At 40.7% G+C, this 24,459-nt stretch overlaps 1 protein-coding gene across 7 annotated transcripts in view; it reads right to left on the bottom strand.

Annotated features, from left to right (window-relative positions):
* The window catches only part of TPD52 (tumor protein D52), a 119,094-nt gene that overhangs the window by 79,461 nt on the left and 15,174 nt on the right, over positions 1-24,459 (bottom strand). For 2 of the 7 annotated variants that reach the window (XM_064650156.1, XM_064650145.1), the window contains 6 exons: positions 10,677-10,792; positions 8,869-9,017; positions 7,866-7,967; positions 6,792-6,818; positions 2,388-2,429; positions 947-995 (listed from right to left, as the gene is read on the bottom strand). In XM_064650156.1, coding sequence (XP_064506226.1) covers positions 947-995; positions 2,388-2,429; positions 6,792-6,818; positions 7,866-7,967; positions 8,869-9,017; positions 10,677-10,792 — 485 coding nt within the window. Of the gene's footprint in view, positions 1-946; positions 996-2,387; positions 2,430-6,791; positions 6,819-7,679; positions 7,779-7,865; positions 7,968-8,868; positions 9,018-10,676; positions 10,793-15,831; positions 16,286-24,459 lie in introns of those variants that run through there. The other 5 variants (XM_064650119.1, XM_064650128.1, XM_064650137.1 and 2 more) reach the window with 5 other exon arrangements.

The following is a 24,459-nucleotide window of genomic DNA, read 5'->3' as shown; positions in this document are numbered from 1 at the left end:
TGCTTAACTGTACAAAACCAGTACCTCTGCATTAGTAAGGTTAGTAACTCTCTTCAGCACAGCAGCTTTTCCAGGACTGAGCAACCTCCACAATACTCTGAATACAAGTCTTCACATATCCAGCAGGAAATACTCACCAGCAAATTAACACAGCAGTCTTCCTTTATCTTTCAGATACACAAAGCAGCCCTTATAAACAAGGCTGATTTCAGAGTCCAAAGGTTCACATACTCTCAAGTTACAAATAGATACAGACATGCAGCCTTTCAAGCCATTTAGGCTTTAAGAGATTCAAAGTTAAAACTTGCTTCTGTATTGCTCAAGAAAGAACTCTGAGTAGTTTTGTGTCTCAACAGTAATTCCTGAGATCTTTATGCGGCAGAGCAACTCTCTTACTTTCTCCAGGTAACATGTTAATGCCAGTTAGTTGCAAGGGAATGCATAGTTCCCCAGGCTATCACTTGCATGCTCCTCATCCAACCCATGAGTGTGCCCATGAGAACAGTCAAACCTGGTCCAGTTACATGTATTAGTTATTTTGAAAGTGAGCTTTTACTTGGAGAAGCTATTAATGGTTGTTTCTGGAACTTGAGGGTTTTGTGAGTACATTTTAAATTAAGATACAAAGGCCTTTTGTCTTTTATGCCAGAAATGAGAGAAGCTTCCCAAGCTATTCTCCTGCATGGGATACTAGTGCCTAGAAAGGCACGAAATAAAGCCTAGACCATTGTGGCTACCTAATACTAGGTATTTTACATTAGCTGTTTGTGCAGTTTAGCTGGCTGTTAGTTCTTCCAGTTAGAAGTATCCTCCTGTAAGAGGTGCAGGAAGCACATTTTTTCATTCACAAATCATTAGGCAGAGAAATCATTTCCACTTAAACTACTTCAGTCTTTTCTCCACATCCACAGCTCCACAATCACCAATGTGTTTTAGTAATGCTTACCTTTAAGTTCTCAACTTTTTCCTCAAAGGACTTGAAAGTAGGAGAATTTCTGGGAAAACAAAAAAAGGAACCACAGAATTTGAACCATATCTGGTTAGTCTATAAATATCAGAAAACAAGCAGACAGTTGCTTTTTCCCAATGGGAACATGAGATTTGTTTGTCTGTGGCTCTTTCCTTGTTTTTAAGGGTAGCCTAAAAATAGTTTACCTCTGAATCTCCCCAAGTACTACAAAACTAAAATTAAAACATACTCAAGTTGAAGGCTCACTTTTATCTTTGGCAACTGACATTGTCAGGCCCAGCGATAGGATTCTTCATATCAACATGGAAGGGAGAACTAGTAAGTATTTTAGGTTTAGGTCATTATACCAGTGATTTCAAACAGGTTTCTGGCTTAAAGGATTTCTTCAAAAAAGTTTAGTCATCACTTCTGGTTAGCCTAGTACATTACTGCTGAAGCAAGCTCAGCAGAGTTTTTCCACTTTTTATAGGAAAACTATAGTTCAGTTTAATTGGCTACACGTTAAATTAATAAAACATGGTTCACAGTGGCACTTTCTTCTAACATGTTAAATTTAAGGGAGACTCCCCCTTGTCTTTAAGTGCCAGAGGCAGCTCTAATTACAAATGGTAAGTTTTGCATACGAAGAGCAGGACAGCTTGGGATTTCCAACGCTGAGGGCCAGTGTATTATCCATTAGGGTCAGAAGAGTGGCTTAATGCTCCGACTAGCTGTCACTGCCATGTGCAAATTTGTCCAGCAGCTTGTACACTTTTTCTGCCTTTATGCAGGATGGAAATTGCTTGCCTTCAGTGCCCCAGGACTGTGGGTTCATAACAGACACAAAAATTCATTATATAAATATTAAAGACAAGGGTGTTTTTTAAAAAGAAGTCTGAAGCTTCTTTTCTCCCTTTGCTTGGTATTTGCATAGGTCATCCACATTTAGCAGCACTCTCTCACTTGGGAAAGCACAAAATGACACATATATCAAAACCAGACTCTCAGGAGATAGAGGGACACAGTGCCAAGCAAGGGGAGAGAAAAGGCAAGCACCCCAAGTCACCAAGAGACTTTTTGTGAAACTATAGTATTTTTTTTACTCACTTTCATTGTTCAAAAACATACCAAGCTACTGCCTTTTAAACTTGCAATCACTTAGTAGCATTACATTTCTAATGTAATTTTTCAGGGAAAAGTTGTTATAGTTTTCCTAAACAGCAGGGAATTGCACTTGGTCACATTCCATATGTTGATAGCCACCACCAATAAACAGAAATAAAACGAACTTTATCCTATATGTTAGTACAGGAAATCCATTACAAAGCGGGGTGGATTTTTTGGTTTTGTTTTAAACCTATGTTAGCTGATTTAAGTTAGATTTTACTTGATTCTACACATGAAAATAAACACAACAGGTGGATTATACATACATTACCTCATAATAGGCATACTAATTGAATGTTGTATGGAGCGTATACTAAGTGCCAGCATTAAGAAAAGAGAAAGCAAGAAATTAGTTTAAGTATTACATGGAGAAGAAATTGGCTTAGAGAGCTGACTTCTGGATACTATCTTTGGTAAACAGCCAAACAGTCTTATACAGTCCTATACAGTAACTGCTTGGGTTTGCTTTTTTAGATTGCTTAGCCATGCACACACACAAGTACGTCAGAGCAAAAGCTGCAACAACCTTTTTCCCTTTTAGAGAGATTCAAGTGCCATGCTTGTTAGTACTTACTCGGCTTAGCTGCAACAGTCTGTCTACTCATTAAGTTTCTCAAGCAATGAGACTCATGCTGCATTTACAGTCTGGATGATATCAAGTAGAAAGTGAACACTCAAGAGTCTTATCAAGCAACTCACCTTCCTACCAAAAAGAACTATCCCTACATTCAGAAGGCCTGCATTTCAATTCAGTGTAAGATTTCCACACTCATCAATACAAATTATCTACTCGTCAATACACATTATCTAGCAAGAGCAGTCACATCAATCTGTATTCAAGGTCAGATTTATGCTGGGGGCAGGGAGAAAGTCCTAGTTCTGTGCTCTGAAATTCATGGAGGATTTCTGTAACCAGCTAGTGTTGCTATACAGTTACTGCTTGTTTACACATACTCATAGAAGGTGACTGGATATAGATTAAGGAGCTCTCAAATAACCTCAAGACCACCTAAAATCCAATTTAGTTCCATCTAGAAAATCCCTGTTTACTCTTGATACAAACAAGTCTTATATGTTAAATGTTTCTTATGAAATACCACAGTAGTAACTTAAAATTATTAAAACTGATGATCACAGATGGTCATAACTATATTTGGAATGTCAAATTTTGTCTGGGCTTTACGATGTCTTTCAAGAGAATAATTTCCAGGCAGTTGCTGGGGGAGAAGGGGAGGGAAGGGAAATAACTCTCTCATATGAGGTACCTCCAAACTTTCAATTAGTATCTCAGCACAATGAAAGATACATTCACGGAAGCAAAAAAGTTCTATGTTCATTGCCGAACGAGTTTTAAGAGATTCTTTCTGGAGGCTCATCAGTAAAATACAGTGATACGGGAAAACTACACAAGTGAAAAGTTCCCTTAAGGCTGGGATCCCTTAGGGCAGATGCACAACCATAGATTGATTTGTACATACAGTGCACTGAGAATCAGATACACAAAGGCCAGATGCTTCCCTGACACACATCAGTAATGCACAGCCATGTTTCATCCATTTCCCCAACCCCATTTCTGCTGTGTTTCATCTTACATAAGAACTGACTTCCACAGGCTTTTCCAGAACACAGAGAAGCTGATTGTCTTCTGGATTGTAATTTATATTCCCCACTGAGATGTGGACTACTACAAGTTCTGGCCTTGCTACGTGACAGGCATTATTGCAGAACTACGCTGACACTAACCAGTTCCAGTCATGCTCAGCCACTTCCCCTCAACCTGCAAGAAGCTTAAGGCTAAAGAGGGTGAAATTCATGTATTTACAAACTGTAGAACTGCTCACACTGAAACACAGCAACCTATAGTGTACTGCAGATCTTTTAACAGGTTCTACAGAAGTTTAATTTAATATCAGAGATCATTTAACAGAAGAACTATTCATACATTCATGAAGGATTTACTTGCTGTTGTACAACACACTTACATATACACTCAGTATCCATTTTGTATGACATCATAAGATAGTTTTATCACAATGATCTGGTTTGCAAGAGAACTGGATTAGATAAATGCAGTTGATATTTTTTTTAACATCACCTGTTCTTCAAGCAGTGCAAAGAAGCACAATTAAGCCTTGAAAGGCTTTATAAAGAAGAGAACCGTATTTTTTCCCCAAAAGACAGAATGCCATATCAAAGCACTCACTCAACTAGACCAAGTTGGGCAGTTTGAAAAAGAGAAACCCTTTTTACAATGCTCAGAAGCAAACTCCTCGCTTAAAAAAACAATTCATAAAAAAGATACAGTTAAGTTGCTCTCCAGTCTTCTACGTATTTTGTATTGCATTAAAAGCTTTCTTATCCTTTACGTGATTATTGTATAAAGCTACTACATTACCTCACATTTTGAAAAGGCACAAGGACCTATGCCAGAGTCCCTACCTAGAAACATGGTCTGAAGAGTGCATACACACTAGCTATTTGCTTTTGTTAGTAGTTAAGTTTCCAGCTGATAAATGATGATATTTAGGAATCCATGATAATATATCAGCCTTTCAAAGCAAGCAAAGGAAGTTATTCTGCAATCTCAGAACAAGGCAAAGATGGACTTCTGCTCCATAATACAGATACAGTGCAGGAGGAGCCACGTGCAAATTCGTGATTGCTCAGAAGTTTGAAGAGCACTACATCTTGGTACTATTGTTGTTTTGCAAGTAATACTGATGTTGCTTACACAAGGAAGGTTAGTTCATCACAACTTCAAGACATTCTTATAAAGGAGAATAAAGGTATTAAGAGAAACCTAAGAAGGAACAAAGTTCATGTCAGCATAACAAAGAGCAGAGGAAACAAGCAAAAAAAGGCAGCAATAACACACTGACATTGCATTACCAGTCCTCCCTTCCCCTCCATTTAGTACTTTCCAAGTTCACAGCTCCACCATCTGCCTCACTTCCTTTTCTAACTCCCTACAAAATCACTTTGCAGTGCAAGAACGAAGACCTGCATGTGATGTTTGCTGCATGGAACACGTAGAAATAGTCCAACACAGAAGAAATCACACCATTAAAGGTGAGAAGTCCCTCAACTAAAACAATACAAGGAAAGCGTAGCCACGATGAAGCTGCTACTTAAGAGTTTAAGAATAAAAACGCACTTGCGTATTCAGTATTAGTTCAAATAAGTATCAGGCCCATCAATTCTCATTTCCAGGAAAGAATTTAGGCAGCTAAAACTTTCTGAAGTTCAGACTTGCGTAGTCTTAAAAGTAGACACGACTTGAGTAGTCACATAACCCTGGGACCTGAATTCACTGGCTGAATCCCAGATGAATTTGGTTCTCATGAAAAACAAAAAAACTCAAAGGTTTTTAGTCTCTTGCTCAAGTGCAACTAAGATCTTGAACAGCACTAATTTTTCACAATTTTGTTTTATTTTTTAAACCTCACTGCTTCTGAATTTATAACAATACTTTGAATTTTCATTGCTGTGATTCTCCCCAAGAAGCACACCAATGGTGTGGACTCCTCTGGCATTGTTACATTCCCTCCCAGTGGCCCAGTTTCTGATAAGGAGAACTCAACACCCACATAGCTACTAACTAGAGTAATTAGGACACTCTTCTTTTGATGTATTAAATTCCTGAGGACAGAAGACAGCTCTGAGTCTGTGCCTGTCCTTGCCAATGCAATAGTCTAATACTAACAGAAGAACACCAATAGCCTTAAGGAAGGTGAATGAACCCTGTAAAGTGAGGAGCTGAGCTCTGCATCCCAAAGGTACAGAGACATCTTCCAGGCTCCCATTACCTCACTGATGCTAAAGGGGACGTATTTCAGACCAGCTGCTCTTCTTATACCTGAGCAAACTGAGCTCACTTCAGAGAGCATCCTGTGCCACCACCCATCTCCTCCCTGGGGGCTATAGCTCCTAGTTAGTATTCTAGGAGCCAAATCCCTAGTCTTTATAGAGATCCTGGTGCTGTCTTTAGCTACTTAGTGGAAGAGTACAGAAAAGATGAAGCCGGACTCAGGCGTGCATAGACAGGATGAAAGGCAATGGACAGAAGTTGCTATGCAGGAATTTTGACTACTGAAAACATTGAATATTTGCTTAGACTAAGCAGATAAAAGGCAATGCAGACAAGGTAACTAAAATACTGATGCTGCTAAAGTAATTAACTCAAGGACTGTTCACTGGACAAACTATGAACAGGAAATGTATAAGCTAGTTTACATTTTGATTCCAGTAATTCTGTTAGAGTCACAATGCTAAACAGCTATTGTAATAGACACAAAAAGGGGTAAATTTCTACTCTGTCACGGCACAAACATGGTACAGACAAAGAAGGAGGAATCCTGCATGCCATTGACCTCAACACCATATTCTGTCTCTTGACAAAAAAACCTTGTAGAATCATTTTAGTGGGTTCCTTTCTTACAAGGAAGAGAGACTAATTGATTATGAAATATACTCGAGATTTTATGTTCTGGGGTAGTTACCAGGTGAACATGAAGAAATATATTCCCTGATGTTAAAAGAGCTTCAGTTTTACATTAACTAACACTGGACAAAAGAAGAAATTACCTTCTACAGACAAAATTTTTAATTAAAGATTTTAATGGAGACAGTCTGACTACATGCTTAGTTTCAGAAACAATTCTTGCGCCCACCTTACCTAAAGGAATGTGAAAATGCCTGTAGTCTGCACAATGCCAGAGTAAGCATTAAAGAGAGAAAGGAAGTTCTGATAAATCTGAAGAAAAATATGTAACTGTGTAGCTGCACCTCAAAGTGTTTTCTCACTAGACTTCAAAAAGCAAGAGGTTAATGGCAGCACTTTAAAACAGATAGCTGATTTTATTACACTGCTTCCAATGCAGCAATATTCTGCTGGAATGTGTGAATTTTTATTTGCCCAATAACTGAAAAATAAGTTTAACTCATTATTCACAACAAATTACATGCAAAGATGAATAATTGTCTATGCTCCAGTAGTAAAAATTACATAATCAAAGAATTGTAAGTTAAGCATCTGACTGTAATGCATCCAGCAGGAGTTTTGCATGCAACTCACAGCAGCGCTAAAAATGACCACAAGACTTACCTAATGTGCATGAAGGGCTGGCATTTGTGTCATTTGACACAAAGTCAAAATATGTTGTATGCTAACGATAGTTAAGAATTTAAAAGTGCTAATAATCTCTTAAAAATGTAATAAAATCAAGCCACTTCTATGAGGCAGAATAGCTTACAAAAAAAATAAAACACATCTGGAAGGAATACACACACAAGACAAAACAAAAAAAACCAACAAACAAAACAAAACACCCAAACAACAAAAACAAATTGTCAAACCACAAACAGTTAAAGATATTAGTTGTCTAAATCTAGCATTCCACAAGCTGAGAAAGTCAGAGAAGAGAAATGACAGTGCTATGTGCATCAGAGAGGCAGGTAGAGACACTGTCACCTGCAATCACACCAGAAAAGTAAGAGCAGTAGTGGAGGTTGTAGCATACATTGTGTTTCTCTCGCATATATAAAGTACACACCACAGAACTCTTCTGCATCAGTGAGGACGTACAAGCAGATCTTGCAGCAAGTCTCTCAGCTCTCCTAAAACAGATGCTGAGGGCTCTTGATAGATTAACTTCTAGAAGTACTAGTATGTTAACAACAAAAATTTATTCCAGTGATTACCTGCTTAAATAAAAATTGCAACTACTTGCAAAAAGCTAAAGAAACCTACCTGACATCTTCAAACTTCTTGGTTATTACTGAACCAACAGAAGAAAAAGCAGCAGAAGCCTTCTGACCAGCCTGAGACAGGGTTTCTGATGTTCTCTTATACCTGTGCTCAAACAAAATTTAGTTTTTAGTTATTTTAATAGAACACATAAGGAATCTTTTAGTGTATGTACATTTGTATCAAATACAGAGGTATACTTCAGTTTTGGGGTCTAATGGACAACCTACTTAAGAGATTGCAGTCCTTTCTAGCTACAGCATCTCTGCCACCACTGACTTGAGGTTCACCAATATGAACCTACCAGAAGAGACACTATCTGCTATTGTAGGACTTGCCAAAAAATAAAATAAACCCGCGCAAAAAACCACCCCAACCAACAACAACAAAAAAAAACCAAAAAAACAAAAAAAAAAAAAAACTCAAAAGAAAATAAGACTCAAGAAAACAACGCTATGCACACACACTGAAAAACATCTAGTTTTTGTGCCAAGTGTCTGACTTTTTGTACCAAGCAGTTCTGTCAATAAACTTCACCATAAAATGTTTGAGGTACATCCTGTTACATTCTGTGTAGTCATCAATTGCAGAAGGCAGCTCGCTCTAGACTTTAGGCTAACAGTTGTGTTTAGCAAGAACAGTAACTGTGACAGTGCACTCTTCCTGCATGAGCTCAGTTTACAACAATTTTTCAGGGTGGAAAAGAAGGGTAATCTGTTGGACTCAGGACACCTTGGTATTTCAATAATGGTATCTCAGATCTGTCAAACAAAAAAAGCGTGTAAGAATAGCCTGCATTACCATCATTTTTTTGCATGAGATATGACTAGCACTGTCCTTCTTTAAAAAAATCTATGTTGATTTAACCAGCTAAGTTTTAGTGCAACTTAACTTTGTCTTATCTACACTCACCTCACTTCACAAGCACAAAGGGTTTAGACATGACACAAGAACTAAACAGTTTTCACCTCAACAGCCTACACAATCATCATGAACTGGTACATACGCCGTGGTTGATGTAACATCTTGCCAGCTTTTGGTAATATTCTGTCTTAGTTCCTGTAGGGAGTTAATTCCCAGCTTTCTCTTGATCTCTGCTAGATGTTTCTCTTTGGCAGCTAGCACTTGTGAGAGCGTCTGGATTTCTTCTTCCACCTGTGACAGAAGAGTTGATGAGAAGTAAGTTAACAAGCAATATACCCAGCCATTTAACTATGTATTCTTTAAAACATCTATTAGACATCAGTACCGGGAGGGCTAACAGGTTTTTTACATTGCCTCACAGTCATTTCTAAATCATCATCATCACATCATGGCTGGGCTTTGCGAACAAAGATTTGGGATTTCTAAATACTAGAAGGGAAATCCAACATAGTCTACAACAAGAGCTAGTGAGAAAGTAATCTATCTGCAGCTAGCTGTTACTGGAATATGTACATTGGTAACTAAAAGACTGTATACTTAGAAATCATTACCTATGATATGTAAAGCTTGAAGATTAGTCAAACCTGGGACAATCGCCAAGCCTGTATTCTACTTCCACGTCACAAGAGGTACCAATATGTGACCAGTGTCAGGAAGCTCAGAGCATGTCTGATCCATGCACAAGTTTTGTACCCTTGCTCAAACAGAAAGGTTCTTTTGTGGGTTAAGCCAGCAACTGAGACTGGATCCAGCCACAGGAGTGCCTTCCTCAGATCAGGGGTGGAAATGGTGGCAGACTGAGCAGTTAAAACCCACACAAACACACAACAGGTACATAGCAGCTGCTCTGCAACTAGAAAACTATATTGTTCCCTCTTTACTCAGATGGTCACTTACACCTCTTCCAGAAGCATGATCAGATCATGACTAGGGATGTCAAAACAGTTCTACTATGCCATCCTGTGAGCTGTATAGATGTGACAGAGGCACTAAGGCTGTGTGTACAAAAGCTGGGGCATACCTCCAATCCTACTTCCTCATCCAGACAGGATCACCTCACTTTAGAGTATCAGGCTGCCCACTCATTTAAGCTCCTTTGAGGAAATACCAGTATCTTCAATGCACCTTTGTTTTTTGCATATCTGTCTGAAGTCCAGTGACACACCCTAGTAGGACCAGACTACCCTCACGATCTTTGGCATTAAATGATACTCAGGACTACCAAATACAAGACTGCATTAAATGTGCTTATTTCACAGCTAACCTTTGTTTGCCAACCTTAGGCTTAAGTCAATGTCTTTTATTACATCCTAAAGTCACACAGAGCTACTAAAAAAAAAAGACTGGCAGCCCAAAAAAGCTTGACTTTGACAACTTTTGAAATGCATGTCTCAGGCTTGAATACTTGACTATCCTTCAGAGTGCTACTTTAACCTGCTCTTAAAAAAATTCTGCCATGGACAGGAAGGGTAACGTGGTTAGACATTAGCAAAACAGTGGCTACACAGCAAAGCATTCTTCATGAAAGAAACAGCTTTAATTACTCCACAACAGTTGAGACAATACTTGGATTTTGGCTCCCACAACATTCTCTTTGACTGCTTACTTACCCACTTCTCACTTGAGGGAAACAAAGGGTTAGATATTTATGCATCTTGGTTTAAGATCTGTACACTCAGCACTTCCAGCTTAATTCCCCCTCGCTAGAACTGGCCGTTCTTTTCTCTTTGACACCTTCCCTTTCCCTCCCCGCAATACAAAGGAGTGTCATACAGGGCTTTAGACACTCACAGGATAACTATGCAAAGCATTAACTGCATGTTCAAAGACAGCATTATCCCAGATTTTCATTCTCAAAATAAGTTTAAGAGCTATTTGCAAAAGAATTACCTTGGCAAGCTCTTTTCTTAGCTCGTCCTGTTCTTCTTCCGAGAGTGTTTCTGCCATACTGACTGTAGCAGCAGCATCCTCTCCAACCTCAGGTATAGAGTCACTTCTGAGCAGCCCTTGAGGTGAATAAAGCATTTAAAGTCAGATTACCACAAACAGCTGCCAAACAGCTGCCAAACAGCAGCTAATGTTAGCATACAGCCCTTTTGTGCCAGGGAACAAAGAAAACTGATGAGAGGACACCAAAGTCATGTTCCTCAAGTGCTACTGCATACAGGAAACTAAAGGCATTTTACACTTCATTCTATCAAGCTGCATTAAAGCTCAATATAATTGCAACTGCTGCTGTAATAGGAGACTGGGAACATGTTGAGAACAACATATCCCACTGCTCTCTGAGAGACACCAAGGTGCAGAATCCTATGTCCCAACCAGTGTTTCCTACACAACCTCTGCCCAGGAGTCTGTGTGCACTCTGATCTCTCACTCATCTGGCACAGAAACTCTGGCAGCACAGGAGGTGCTCAAGGCCAATGCAGAGGCTCCCTCCCTTACCACTTTCTGGATCAGATTTAAAAACGAGCACACTGGGAGCAGCCTTGGCAACAAGCAAGGTTCGCAACAGTGGAGAAAAATATTGCACTGCAAGTACAAACTCTTCCTCTGTACCCTGTTCAACCTCTCCTATCCCTAGTAACTGGGACCACTGTGGCTAGAAAGTGGCAGATATCATGGAACAAGAAGTAAGCTGCTGATTTGCACCTGGACATTACGACAAATGAGAAGCCCAGAGATGGAGCAAAAGGCTGTCATTTAGACAAAGCAGTGGAGTGCTGAGAAGGGACTGAGGAGGATGTGCATCCACTCACACTGCTGTCTCTTCCCCTTCCAAATCCAGAAACCAAAACTCTGCCAAAACTCCTATATAAAGCACAAATATCCCTATAGTCTTCCTTAATTTTGCTTTCACAGCTTCAGGGAAAGGAAGGAAGATGATAATATTTGTATTATCATGGTGCATTCACTTGTAAGATTCCTTTATTCTTAGTCCTTAGTGCTTGCAGTAAGATCACTTTAAACACCTTTTAATGCAACAAACAAAATTTACAGCAAATGATTTCCCATTTTGAATCTCCGTGGCTGACACTTTAACATAGAGTTTGCCAGAATTAAGGAATTCTGTTCTAATTGCAGAGAGACTAGTTTGTAGGGAGACTACATGCTAGAATGGTTGTGGTTTCCCAGAACTAATTCTCTATTCAAGAGGTAAAATAGCTTTAATGATAATAAAAAAAGAAATTAAATAAAAATCTTAAAATACAAGAGAAAAAAAATAGAATTGTTTGTTAAAAAGGAGAGGTGAGTGTGTGTGTATGTATACATACACGTGTATACATGTATATAAATATATACATGTATAAATATATAATTCATCTAAATTGAGGACACATTAAGTAATGTTTCCTATTAATCACTACAGTAATTTAACATACAAAATTCCATCCTCATTTCAGCAGTTTCTGGTGGCACTTCATACTATCATTTAGTCTGGGAATCCAAAAACTCCTTAATTTTCAAAGAGATCACCCCTATGATTTTGCTGTGAGGTTTGATATCAACATCACAATCAACTGAAAAGTCAGGGGAAAAAAAAGATTCTGTGTGTCTGTAATTAGTTGTAAGTATTCTATGAAACATGCTGCTAGCAGCTGTCGAGTCTAAGAAAAGCAGCAGCCTTGTTCTTGACCAAGTTACTGAACTCAAGTAAAGCTCAATACCACAAATTCTTACCAAAACAGTTATATTTTCTGCCTGTATTTGTATCCAGAATACTTATCCTCTAAAACCACACTGCTATATGGACAGAACATTTGTAAATGCTGTTACCACGGAATACACTGAGGAGGAAGCAAAGAGAAAGAAGATGAAATTCCATTCTGCATTTACTCCTGAGATCTATGCCACATTTTCTCAGAGATTTACATGTGTCTTCTACACAAACATTGTGTAGGTCCTATGGGTTTCCCAAGACACTATTTTCTGGTAGAAATCTAAGGCAAAAAGAACTTGAAGTTTAATGCCCAAACCAAAGCACAGCACTGCAGCACCTGAAAAAAAGTATTATGGCTCATGTCACAAAACTAGATAATTTTTTGTTTATACATCAACATATTTCCTTTTCTTAACAATTAAGAATGCCACACCTTTTTGTCAACTTCCTTTAATTACACATGCCTCTATGAAGGTAAACTAACAATGCAAACTGCATTTTCCCCTGACACCCTCCAACCTCCCAGTATGTGCACCTACAACTCCTGATCTTGTTCTCATCTGCATGCCCTTCAGGGACCACAGAGCTTGCTGTCACAAAAGTCATTTCTGAAAGTTTTCAAGTACCAAAGGCCACACGGACTCCAAGAGCATTAGTGCATCCAGCTGAAAGTCTGTTCAATCCGATTATGAAGAGTCATCTGGATTATATCACCAAAAATAGATCAAGTGAATCCACCAGTAGGAAAACATGCTGGATTGTCCCCCGCAGCAATAGCTTCTGCTTTGGGAATGTACCTTGTCTTTGGAAAACTAGTTTTTTTAAGAAAGTTTGTGCTGCTTCTTGCCTACTACACTGAATTTAAGACACAATGCTAAGATGAAAGGGAATGATCTCCCCTTCCCATTTCTAGATCTTTTAGGAAGACAGGAAATCACTGCTACTTTGAGTCCTTCATAGCTCACCCTGCACATATGACCAGGTCTTCTCTCCAGTTTTTGCCTTCTGACCCCCCTTCCATTTATTACTTTTTCTTGAGCTCCATATGAAGTATGCAAACACCTTCCCATCAGTATTTATTCTGGCACCTCCCCTCTCATCCCCTGTCACTGTTCACCTCTCTGTTCACTTTACTCCCATTCCTCAGTTCAATACTTGCAGGACACAGGGTTCATCCATGCATTGGGAAGTGCTAAACCATCTGACCAAGGAGCAGTTCTCTACACAGGTAACAACTCACACACCTCCACAATGGTGTGGCTACAATCCAAATTTCACCCATAATCTAGGGCTGACTGCCAGCAAGATCCTGGCTTCAAGAAAGCTTGGTAAGAAAAGGTGCACAGCCCACCTTAGATCTTTCCATGGGGTGTGGGGCAAGAAACTAGCAGTCGGCCAAGAGATGGAAATACTTCTGCTCAAACTATTATTAAGAAAGCATTTCTCGCTTGTGGTCTTTTTCCACCAACGGAACTGCTGTTATTATTATTTTATACTGTTATGTATAATTGTTATTATAATCGTTTCCAACTTGTTACCCTTCCTTACGTTAATTCTCTTGCATCTTCATGCTGCAAAGGACTTAAAATTCAGTTATTTGGTATTCTGATTGCTATAGCCAAGTTTAGCCGAACATTTCACATCTCAAACTCTTAAACAGAGTAAAACTAAAATTTGTGGGGAAAAATTGGAAATACATAATATTGAGAAAACTTACCCAGTTTAAAGGTCAGTTTTCAGGTCTGTATTTCTATGATTGGCATATTAACCCAGCACTTTATTAGATCTACTTAAGTGAACCGAATAAAGACATGAACAAGTTTGTTGTTCAGTTGTCCACAGTTCAAGGAAATGGCACTTAAGTCTCTATCATCCTGCCAGGGTAGGCAAAGCATTACAGTAATTCGATTTACACTCAGTTTTTCTGATTTGGGGTTTCCTTTGGTCAGTTTCAACCCAAGTTCATGTTCTATTTTGACCAGAAGTTCCTGCCTCTTTCTGGCCTGAATTCAGAGATCAGCAGCAAACACAGGCAGTTTAAGGAAATCCGGGTCATTTCGGATGAACAGCCTTGGGGTGGGGGGGGTGGACTCCACAAAGCTTTCTCTTTAGACCACATATTCTGTGTCAGGCACTCAGAATTAGCATTTTGGCTATCACTATACAGTTGGCAAAGCTAAAGAAAAAAGGTGGTTGTTACAGTTCAGGAGAACAAGCTGTTACAGGATTGTAAGATCGCTCCAACATTTGAGTAAGGTACAGTACCACAGGGAATATTTATTTTACAATATATATGAAGAATCAAATTTAAGTACTTCCCATTTCTCAGAGAAAAAGCCAAAGTGAGACATAATTCTTGAATTTAGGTGAGAAAGCTCTTGGGCTTCTGCCAAACACTAATCATATATTCATTCAAAGGGAATGAAAAATAAAAAAAGCTCAGCAAAGGCTGGTGGTTATGGTGATGCATCACCACTTGATACAGAGGACTGCTCCCCCACTCCTTTAGAAAAGGTGGAAGATGCAGTAATTGCAAAAGTGAAAGCTGAAAACTATTCCCAGAAGCCCCGGCTTGTCAGATTCACCAAGGGGGTTGGTTTATTTCACACAGAGGTTCCCCAAGGGATGCACATCGCTTTAAGATTTTAAAGAACAGGTCCACCAAAAAAATTTAACACCCTTGTAACTTTCCTTTGCCACACCTGAAGTAGGTCTAAGCTTTCTATATTTAAAATTACTCTGGAAGATTACATATGGTTGCAAGGAATGGAAAGTAAAGATAATAACACCAGACTAGGATGTGTTGGGAGACATGGCTGCAGGTGTTCTGTACAACAGGTTAGCAGCTAGAAACTAGTAGGGTTAAGCACTAGATGGAAGCCACTGCAGCACAGCACAGGGGAGCAGAAGTGCAGCTAATATCTGCAGGTTTAAGATTTACACCATTTTAAATATCCGGTTGAACAGAGTAAAGGTAAAAGAGGGCAACTTTGTTAATCAGTGAGATTTTCAGTACTAAGGCAAAAGCAGATTTTAGACTATACAGAGCTCTGAAGTCCTACTAAGAATGCAATTCCTAGTCCCCCTGTCCAAAAAGCTAATAGTTAAACTAAACCAATTACTCCAGTCTTGCAGAAGTTGCCTTTTTGTTCCTTATTCTTTTTGCTCACTTCCTTTTCCCTCAAACTGCCTCTCTACTGAAGAAATAACAAGGTAAAGCTGGTAAATGCATAGCACATGACATATTACCTACATGACACACTGAAGCTAATAAACTATCAGAATTAACAGCAGGTCAACTCTCATTTGAGAAGTTTCTTTTTACATATTATAATCACTAAGCTTTTCTTGCAGAGATTTTAAAAAGGAAGAGAAGGAAGTTACCAGACTTCACCAGTGTAGGTGATCCAGGTGGAGACAGGTTTATGCTAGGCGACAAGTAAAGATAATTTCTGTTCACTCCAGCATTGAAATCGAAGGGTGATTTGTAATCCTCATACAGATCCATGCCAGACAATTCAGAGCGCACAGCCATCCTCTTCTTCCACTGAAGCATTCATCTTCGCTTCCTGGGGCGACCCAGACAGCAGGATTCACAAACCCTCCATTTCTTCACATGACGCTCACTGTACCTCCTCTTAAAATTCAGATCTCTTACATACAATAGAGCTGTCTAGCAAGTGACTTCTTAGCCATCTTGTAGCTGCTGCTGTTTACATGGCACGAAGTGAAGTTCCTGTAAATTTGTAACCGGGGCTGGACTTAAACAGACCGTTCCTTTAACAAACATTCACAGTGCACCTGCTTCTGGGTTCTGGAAGAGCCCTGGTCCTCTGCAGGACTGCTTCAACAATTTTCAATCATTTAAATAAAAAAAGGTCAGCTGACTTCAGCTACACCAGGATATCCTTAATCTTCTAGGACACAAAAGGATTACCAGCCATAATCTATCCTATATACCATCTGTGTTGGACTTTTTCCTCTGATTAATGGAAAATTCTGCGTGCCTAACCATTTCTCCAGCTGCTTCCATCAGTGTAATAACCAGCAGTGAGAATCTAGTCTCTGCTGCCCAGGTATCACACTGCAGTGCAAGCCCAGAATAGGAGAGCAGCACTCCTCTCTGAAGGCTGGGCTATAAACACCACCTAGGTTTTTTGACAAACGTGCTAATGTGCATTATGATTTTGCCCACGAGGTCAAACATATCTGGTCTGAGGGTTTTTTGAGGGTTTTTTTGTTCGTTTAAAAAAAAAAAAATTATTTAAGTGCACTGCCCTATGTCCTTAGTGCTTCAACCAGCACCATTTAGAACAGCCAGTTATGCCAGGAACCAGTAACACTGAAATGCATCGCCTGATGAAATGTATTTATGTTTTGACATGTATACAATAAAGAAAGATCAACTTACATAAGCCATCTGACTGGGGGTTTAAGATTTAACCCTGGGAAGCAGAAATGCTTCTTACCTAAAAGAGGCACTCAGCATAGTTTTGCAGTGCTTCACTTTTTTTTTTTTTTAATTTTTCATCCAAGGTCAGGTTCTTTCACTGAAAACACAAGCTCACTAGCAGTGTAGATCACCTATACAGCTAAGCAATCATATCCTCCCTTCACACCTTCACCTGGGATCTTCACTGCAGCCTGCACACAGAGGAGCATAATCAAAAGGAAGTTAATCTTTTCCTCCACCATAAGAGTGATGTATTCAGACAGAGCTGATCAGAGACATTATTCTGGAAAAGTGAAGGAGCATTGCAGCATACCTAAGTCAAGTCCGGGCAGTGTGTTCCCTGGGCCTACAAGAAAGTATATCCCTTCTGAAGTTTTAACTTTCCATTTCCACTGCAGTCAGCAGGCGTGGGAACAGACCTTCCAGCTAATTAAAGAGCAGTTCCTTTAGGATGCAGACCTACATTGGCTTCTGGTGCAGACTACCTGCAGGCTTATAACAATGAGAGTGCTGGAGCCTGAAAGACAGGTCTCTGCTATTTTCCAAACCCACTGAAAAGAAAATGTAATGCCCTTCTGCATTTCTGACACGTGGCTGTAGCATCTGCCAGAAATACTGCAAAGTTCACCTGACAAAGGTCAAAGCTTTGGTCACAGATTCTAGTTTAAGTATCCAAAGGCAGCAGAGAGCTGTAACATAGCTACATTAATGATATACTCTATTAACCAAGCTCACTAATATGAATAGCTACCGATTCTGCTTTGCAGCTTTCCCTCGTGTGACTCAACAGTCAAGGACTGCCTTCTATCCAAAAAGCTCAGGCAGTAGTTGTACTAACTGGATTAGGCAAAATGACAAGTTTATCAGACATGGCACACAAAGAGCTGTGTGTTTCTACCTTCACTCTCCCGACACAGAAAGAGAGAGAGAAGGTGAGCCTACCCCCTAGGACTTTTTCCCCAACCTTAGAGAATCCTTCAGTGTAACACCAGTCAATGCTAGCAGGTTACAATTGCAAGTAGCTACTATAGGGAAAAAACCCCTTATGAAGATCTGTTGATCCCTGCTAACAATCAAGAATACCATTTCCTGGCCAAGGGCATTTACTGGAACCAACACTTACATTCTTATCTTTTTCAGGAAATTCCCTGCACTCAGCTTTACCCCTTACCATCCATTCAAAAAAATCTGGTACTGCATCTTTATTGTGCAAAAGTTATTTTCATGTCCCTATAGAGACATCTGGATTGCCAGTCCCAGACCACTGACCTGGCCAGGCCTGCCCCCTCTACAGACAGAAGTGTGGATGGGCCAAATTTTCCAATACATCTTCAGTGTAGTCAAAGAGACATGCACAGGATGTGGCCCACTGCTGGAATGTACATTTGGCTTACAGGGAAGATTTGCTGAACTACAAATCTGAGCCTCCACATGAGAGACTGACTTCTGCTTTTGCCCTGACTTACCTGAGCACAAGCCCAGAAGTCAGCCAAGACAATCTCTAGTTTTTAGAAATATTACTGTCCTAAGATCATTGCCAAAAGAGGGACCATGAAAGCACTTCTAACTTCTACTTACCACCTTTGCTCAGACTAATCTTGTTTATAGTGGCCACACAGATGGGTTGCTACAGCACATCCCAAACACATCACCTAAACACGTCAGCCTCCTGCTCTCTTACCTGTAGAAGTTAACGGGAGTGTTGCTCCTCACTTCCTCAGCTACAAATCCTACCTCGTGATGAAAGAAGCTGTCTCACTGAACAAGCTTCTTCCTCATCACTTCGGGAAGTCTGACGGCCTTCACTCTGATGTAGATAAGCCCTGATAGCTGTTAGTGTGGTGCATTTGGAGGAGGAATGAATCTCTGAGGAACTTTCTAAATTAAAGTGATGGCCCAAGGAAACAAAGCGGAATGGGGATGACAAACAGCAGCCACAAGGAAAAAGAAAGCAAGGTTTTGCTCTGCTGTGTGAAGCTTTTTGACCAGTTTAGCAGCTCTCAACAGGTTGAATATAGCTAGGCAATGACAGGAATGAAGATTTCTCTAAACTATGAAAACTGCCTTGTTATGAGGCCTTTCTAAATGGTCCTCCCATGACCAAAATATCGTGCTGGATGGGCTTCCTCCTCTTCACAGTAATTCAGAGCACATGCAGCTGGCTGGAGGTGGACCCTGCCTACCCTGGGCAAGACACACATTTTAGAGCTGAAACTTAAGTTTAGACTTCTGTTACATGGCTTAGAGTAGTTACTGTGCCTGCTCAAGTATCTTTGTTCTTTGGCCCTGCACTGGAAATTCAGTTTTACTGCGTACCTTGGTTGTTACTGCAGGTACCAGCTGTAAGCCACTACCCGAAAAAATCCTGAAGCCTAAGGACACACCTGCTCCAAAGAAAAGTAGCAGTGGGGTTTTGCTTACTATGCAACAGATTAAAACTGAAGATTTTTTTGTTCCAGAACAAGCACTCGTTTGCCCTTAATGTCTCAGGATAACTAAGAGGTTAGTACTTAAGCCATCTATGCCATTGGTGTTTGACAGACTGGCATGAAGGTAGATACCTTCTGTCAAGGATGCTTGAACCAATTACTGACAAGTTCAACTGAATGTCACAAAGTGGCTCAGGAAGGCTCACCAAGCCTCAGCAAAGCATTACCATCACAATTCCTACCATTAATCATGTTGTAATCTCCTCTGTTAAGGTTAGAGAGTGTGCTTAAAGCCTTCCCAGGTAACTATTTAGCACCAACAGTCAGCACAGATTGTGCAACTCATGAATCATAAGGGAGGGAACTGGAAAGCTGCTAAGTTTGAGCAAACACTTTCCACCAGATATTTGCCTGCCTAGTCTGAGACATTTTTCTTCCTTCAGATATCACTTGCTACCCCAATGTGCAGTTTCCACCCGAGCTCAAGACTCCAGCAACAGTTTAAGCACAGCAATATAGTATTAAAGCACTTCTACCGTAATGGTTATTAAGCAGGGATGTTATGGTATCCTTGCAGAGAAGCTATTTTTCCCACATTTAGGTCTAGCAGAACAATAGTTTGTTCATACATGAAGAAGTTATATCCCTCTTTCCCTAGAGAAACAAAACCCTGCTCAAGTATGACTGAATACAATCTCTGTGGTTTGAAGAAACTGAGCTATGTTTTCAGTAGCGTTTCATACAAAGACTGAAATTCAAAATAGAAAGGCTGCCACTAATGCCTCAGGATTGGAGAAGTGCAGAGGCTACCCTAGGACATGATTCAAACAATACTTTGGACAAATAACTACCTGAATAACCAATCCACAAGGTCTGTACCTAATCTGAGTTCTGCTGTTACGTAGCCACATCGTTCCCATCTCAAACATCCTTCGTTTGTGTCCTGTTTATGCATGGAGATGCCAAACTTGTGCCCCAGAGTCCACACTTTTGGCAAGGCTATCATGACTCCAGCACTTAAATCAGCAAAAGAGGATGGGGGAAGATGAGGGGAAGAGTTTGTTGACAAAGAGGGGGGAAAGGTGAAAGAAGTGCTTGCTGTTTGGAGGGCATAACAAAAAGATTTAATCTCTTCTTTCAAGATTGACTGTTAAGATTGAACTGCCTGCTCAGCCTGTAGTTGGTTTGAATTTCATTTCCTGCAGATTAATAAGAGGCAAGACTGACCTTCCAGTAACTGTGGCTGGGGCAAATACTTCCAGCCAGGTCTTCCACCAGCCCCAGGTTTTACAGGTAGATCCCAATCAGGCAGCAACAGTCAGGCTCCTCTCCCCACTCTGAGTTTTATAAGGCATAAGCCATTTTAAGAGCCATAAAGCTACTTAAGCATCTTAAGCCAATCTAGGTTCTGTAGCATCAATTTGATCTTCTAAGTCTTACCAGTTTACAGATAAGTAAACCCTTTCAGCACCTGATCCAAGGCCTTAAAACTGCATTAAGAGAGAAAGATGCCATGAAGCAATAGGACAGAAGCACAAACACTAAGCAAGCCTGAAATTCATACATTAATGTTCCCATTTTCACATTGTGCTCTCTCCCCTCCCTTTAACAGCAGACACCTCTTTCAGCCCCCAGAGAGCACAACATGAATGCAGGTGCACAGCTACAGCAATTCCTGAACAGTATGAGCCCAGGCTTCTGCAGCCCTGTTAGTAATGGCCAGCAGAATATGGCTTGCAGAATCCAACTCAACACCACGATATCAATCTCATTACTTCAGACTCCCACCACATGCTTTCTCTGGACAAGCTCTCCCTGATGCAACTGCATTGTCCAGTATGCTTCTTTGTACAGAAATATCTTCTCCAGCATTTTGTTAAGCCTGAATGCTGCCTTCACTTACTCTTATTAAAACAAACAAACAAACAAACAAAAACCCAAGCAAAAAACCCATCACCAACAACCACCACCTCTTATAATGATCAGTATTCTCCCAAAACGTTTCTCCCAGCAACACAAATGCTTCTGAAAATTACAGGTAAGGATCATGGGATTGCTAGTATTGCTCTTTTCTTAAACCAAAGTCTCAGTACACAGTATTTCAGAGAGCTGACACGTCTTACAAAGACAGCAGTTCTCTCCTCCTCTCAATCCAATTATAAACTCAGACTAATTTCCTGAAATCTTGTGAGGGAGTAGATCCACACTTCAGCATATTTTGCCATTAGACAAGCTGATACTACAGTAAGACTCTTAACCCATTCATATCAGATAAAATTCTCTGTATTCATTCTCTATTACCTTATAAGTGTTCCAGCACTTGTAAGATTTTTGTTAGGCAGAAGTCCCTGATTTACGACAAAGTTTTGTCTCAAACAGTGGTCAAACCAATCACGTGTGTCAGCTCCAGCAGTAATAGGTGAAAAGCTTTCCAGCCTGGAGAGGGTCCAGGCCAAAGCACACAGCAGCCAGCACCCCAGAACCAGTGATCAGGTAAGGAACTGCATCGACTTTGGAGAAGTCAGACCAAACTCTGTAAATACAGAGGAACATTTCCAAGTGAGATTAACAGAGTCAAAACACTGTCAAGTAGATTTTAGAGGAATGTATTCAATTGTTTTTCTTTAGCCGCTTATCCAGTTATGCTGCCATTCTCTAGAGACTCCGATCCCTGGTAAGAGACTAAACCTGTCAAAAATGCTGAAGAAATAGTGCTAAGCTGCAGTTAGACAACCCTTGGAAAACATTAGGAAGAAACGGCTGTAGTGCAGAAGGGGATCGTTTCAAAGTTTTAGTATGTAACCTTGCAATCTCATTAAATCTTTACTTGAGTGAGTCAGATTGGAGCAACTCCCAGCCTCCCTCAGAAGACAAGTCTGCTCTTCTGCACTCTTAAAGCAAACTTCCCACTTTTAACACAGCACCCCAGAGTTTCCATTTCTGAAAAACAGCTCCAGAAAAGTCCACTGTCCCCACTCCACAGTATCAGGACCCACCATGAAAATGATACTGAGATTTTAAGAACAAAGAAGGTTTGATTACACATTAAGCTGAATCACACAGTATGATATCTAAAAGGATAACCACCAAGACAAGCACCATCTGTAGCCTTAGCAGTAGCTTAATACCAGCAAACAGTCTTGTGGTAGACAGCAGCTCCCACTATGTAATTACAAAGATTGTGCCTGGATTTGGTGTAGCACAGAAATTGCATCGTTTACTATCAAGGGCAGAAGTACAGAAGCAACCAAGAAGAGGACAATTTGATGCAAGCAATAGGGCCTAGGTTGAGTACTTCACAAAATCTATCCTTGGAGATACTCAAAAGCCACGTGGACATGGTCCATGGACACGGATATTAAAGACCGGTGCTCTTTAATATCTTTATCAGTGACACACACAGCGGGATCAAGTGTCCCTCAGCAAGTCTGCAGATGCCATGAAGCTGAGTGGTGCGGTTGAAACAACAGAAGGAAGGGATGCCATCCAGAGGGACCTGGACAAACTTGAGAAGTGGTCCACAAGAACCTCATGAAGTTCAACAAGTCCAAATGCAAGGTACTGCACTTGGGTCAGGGCAATCCCAGACATGAGTACAGATTGTGAGAACCAGTCATTGAGAGCAGGCCTGCAGAGAAGAGCTTGGGGAACACTGGTGGACGAGAGGCTGGACATGAGCCACCAGTGTGCAGTGTTCTCTGCCTCTACTCTGCCCTCGTGAGACCCCACCTGGAGCATTGCATCCAGTTCTGGGATCCTCAGCAAAGAAAGATATTGATCTGCTAGAGCAGGTCCAGAGGAGGGCCGCAAAGATGATCAGAGGGCTGGAACAACTCTCCTGTGAAGGCAGGCTGAGAGAGATGAGGTTGCCTGGAGAAAAAAAGGCTCTGGGGAGACCTCATTGCAGCCTTCCAGTACCTAAAGAGGACTTAAGGACAAAAAGCAACTTTTTTCACAGGTAGAGAGTGATAGGACAAGAAGGAACAGTTTCAAACTAGAAGAGGAGAAATTTAGATTAGACATTAGTAAGAAATTCTTTACTGTGAGGGCAGTGAGGCACTGGAATAGAAGTGGTGGACATCCCATCCCAGGTTGGATGGGGCCTGAGCACCATGATCTAGTGGGTGGCATTCCTGCCCATAGCTGAATGGGTTGGAACTGGTTGAGCTTTAAGGTCCCTTCCAACCCAAACCATTCTATGGTATGGTCCTGGGGAACCAGCTCCAAGTGGCCCTGCTTGAGCAGAGGGGTTGAACCAGATGGCCTATGGAAGTCCCTTCCCACCACAACCATTCTGTTATTAACACAATGGGTGTACAAAGTCACAGGCTGCTCACCCAGACACTCCAAGGACCTCACCTCGTCAGGAACACAAGGGGTTCTGGCACCCTGTCTCAGGGGAGGTCTGTGGCCAGCCCTTAACCCTGTGAAGTGGATTCGCAAATACCTCCCTGTCAACAGAATAAAGTTCCATTTTCTCCCACGCTTTCTAAACTGAGTATGAACAGAGAGACTTTGCACTTCCACACATCTCCCCAGCATATGGGAGTATTATGACAGCAGACAAGCAAAGCAGAAGCATTTGCTGCAGTAGAGACTATTTTGATTTCACTTAGGAGTCTGCAAGAAAAAGGTTCTTAGATTCTGGCAGGGGAAAGAAGTCTACCATTTGCATAAAAGGGACAGAGTCACATTTTGCTCACAAAATGAATGAGCAAGCAACTTCCTGGGCCTGACATTTGATTCCAGACACAGAAGAAGCTCTTAGCAAATACGAAAGCATACCACTCCCCCCTGGCCCCCTTTCCCCAGGAGGAAAGTGAATGTATGCCTCTGCAGCAGGAAGAGTTGACACTTGTATACAAAGAAAAACTTGAAGTAGGCAAATTAGCTATCAGTGCCAGTATGCTAAAGCTGCATTACAGCAGAAGCCTCTCCTCCTCTTACCCTGTATCAATTAAACAGAGCCCAAGGAAACTAGGATCAAGTTAAGTCTTTGAATTCCCTTCTCAGACTCCTCAATTTATTCTTCATCCACTCCAGTGCATTTCCTTTATTCCTCCAGCAACTTTCCCTAGTGCTTGCTCTCAGATTCTCCTAGCAAAACTCCTCAGTCCAGAAAAAAATTGA

This window comes from Pseudopipra pipra, chromosome 1 (assembly GCF_036250125.1).
Source record: "Pseudopipra pipra isolate bDixPip1 chromosome 1, bDixPip1.hap1, whole genome shotgun sequence".
Classification (NCBI taxonomy): Eukaryota; Metazoa; Chordata; class Aves; order Passeriformes; family Pipridae; genus Pseudopipra; species Pseudopipra pipra.
This window is presented reverse-complemented; position numbering and strand designations above follow the sequence as displayed.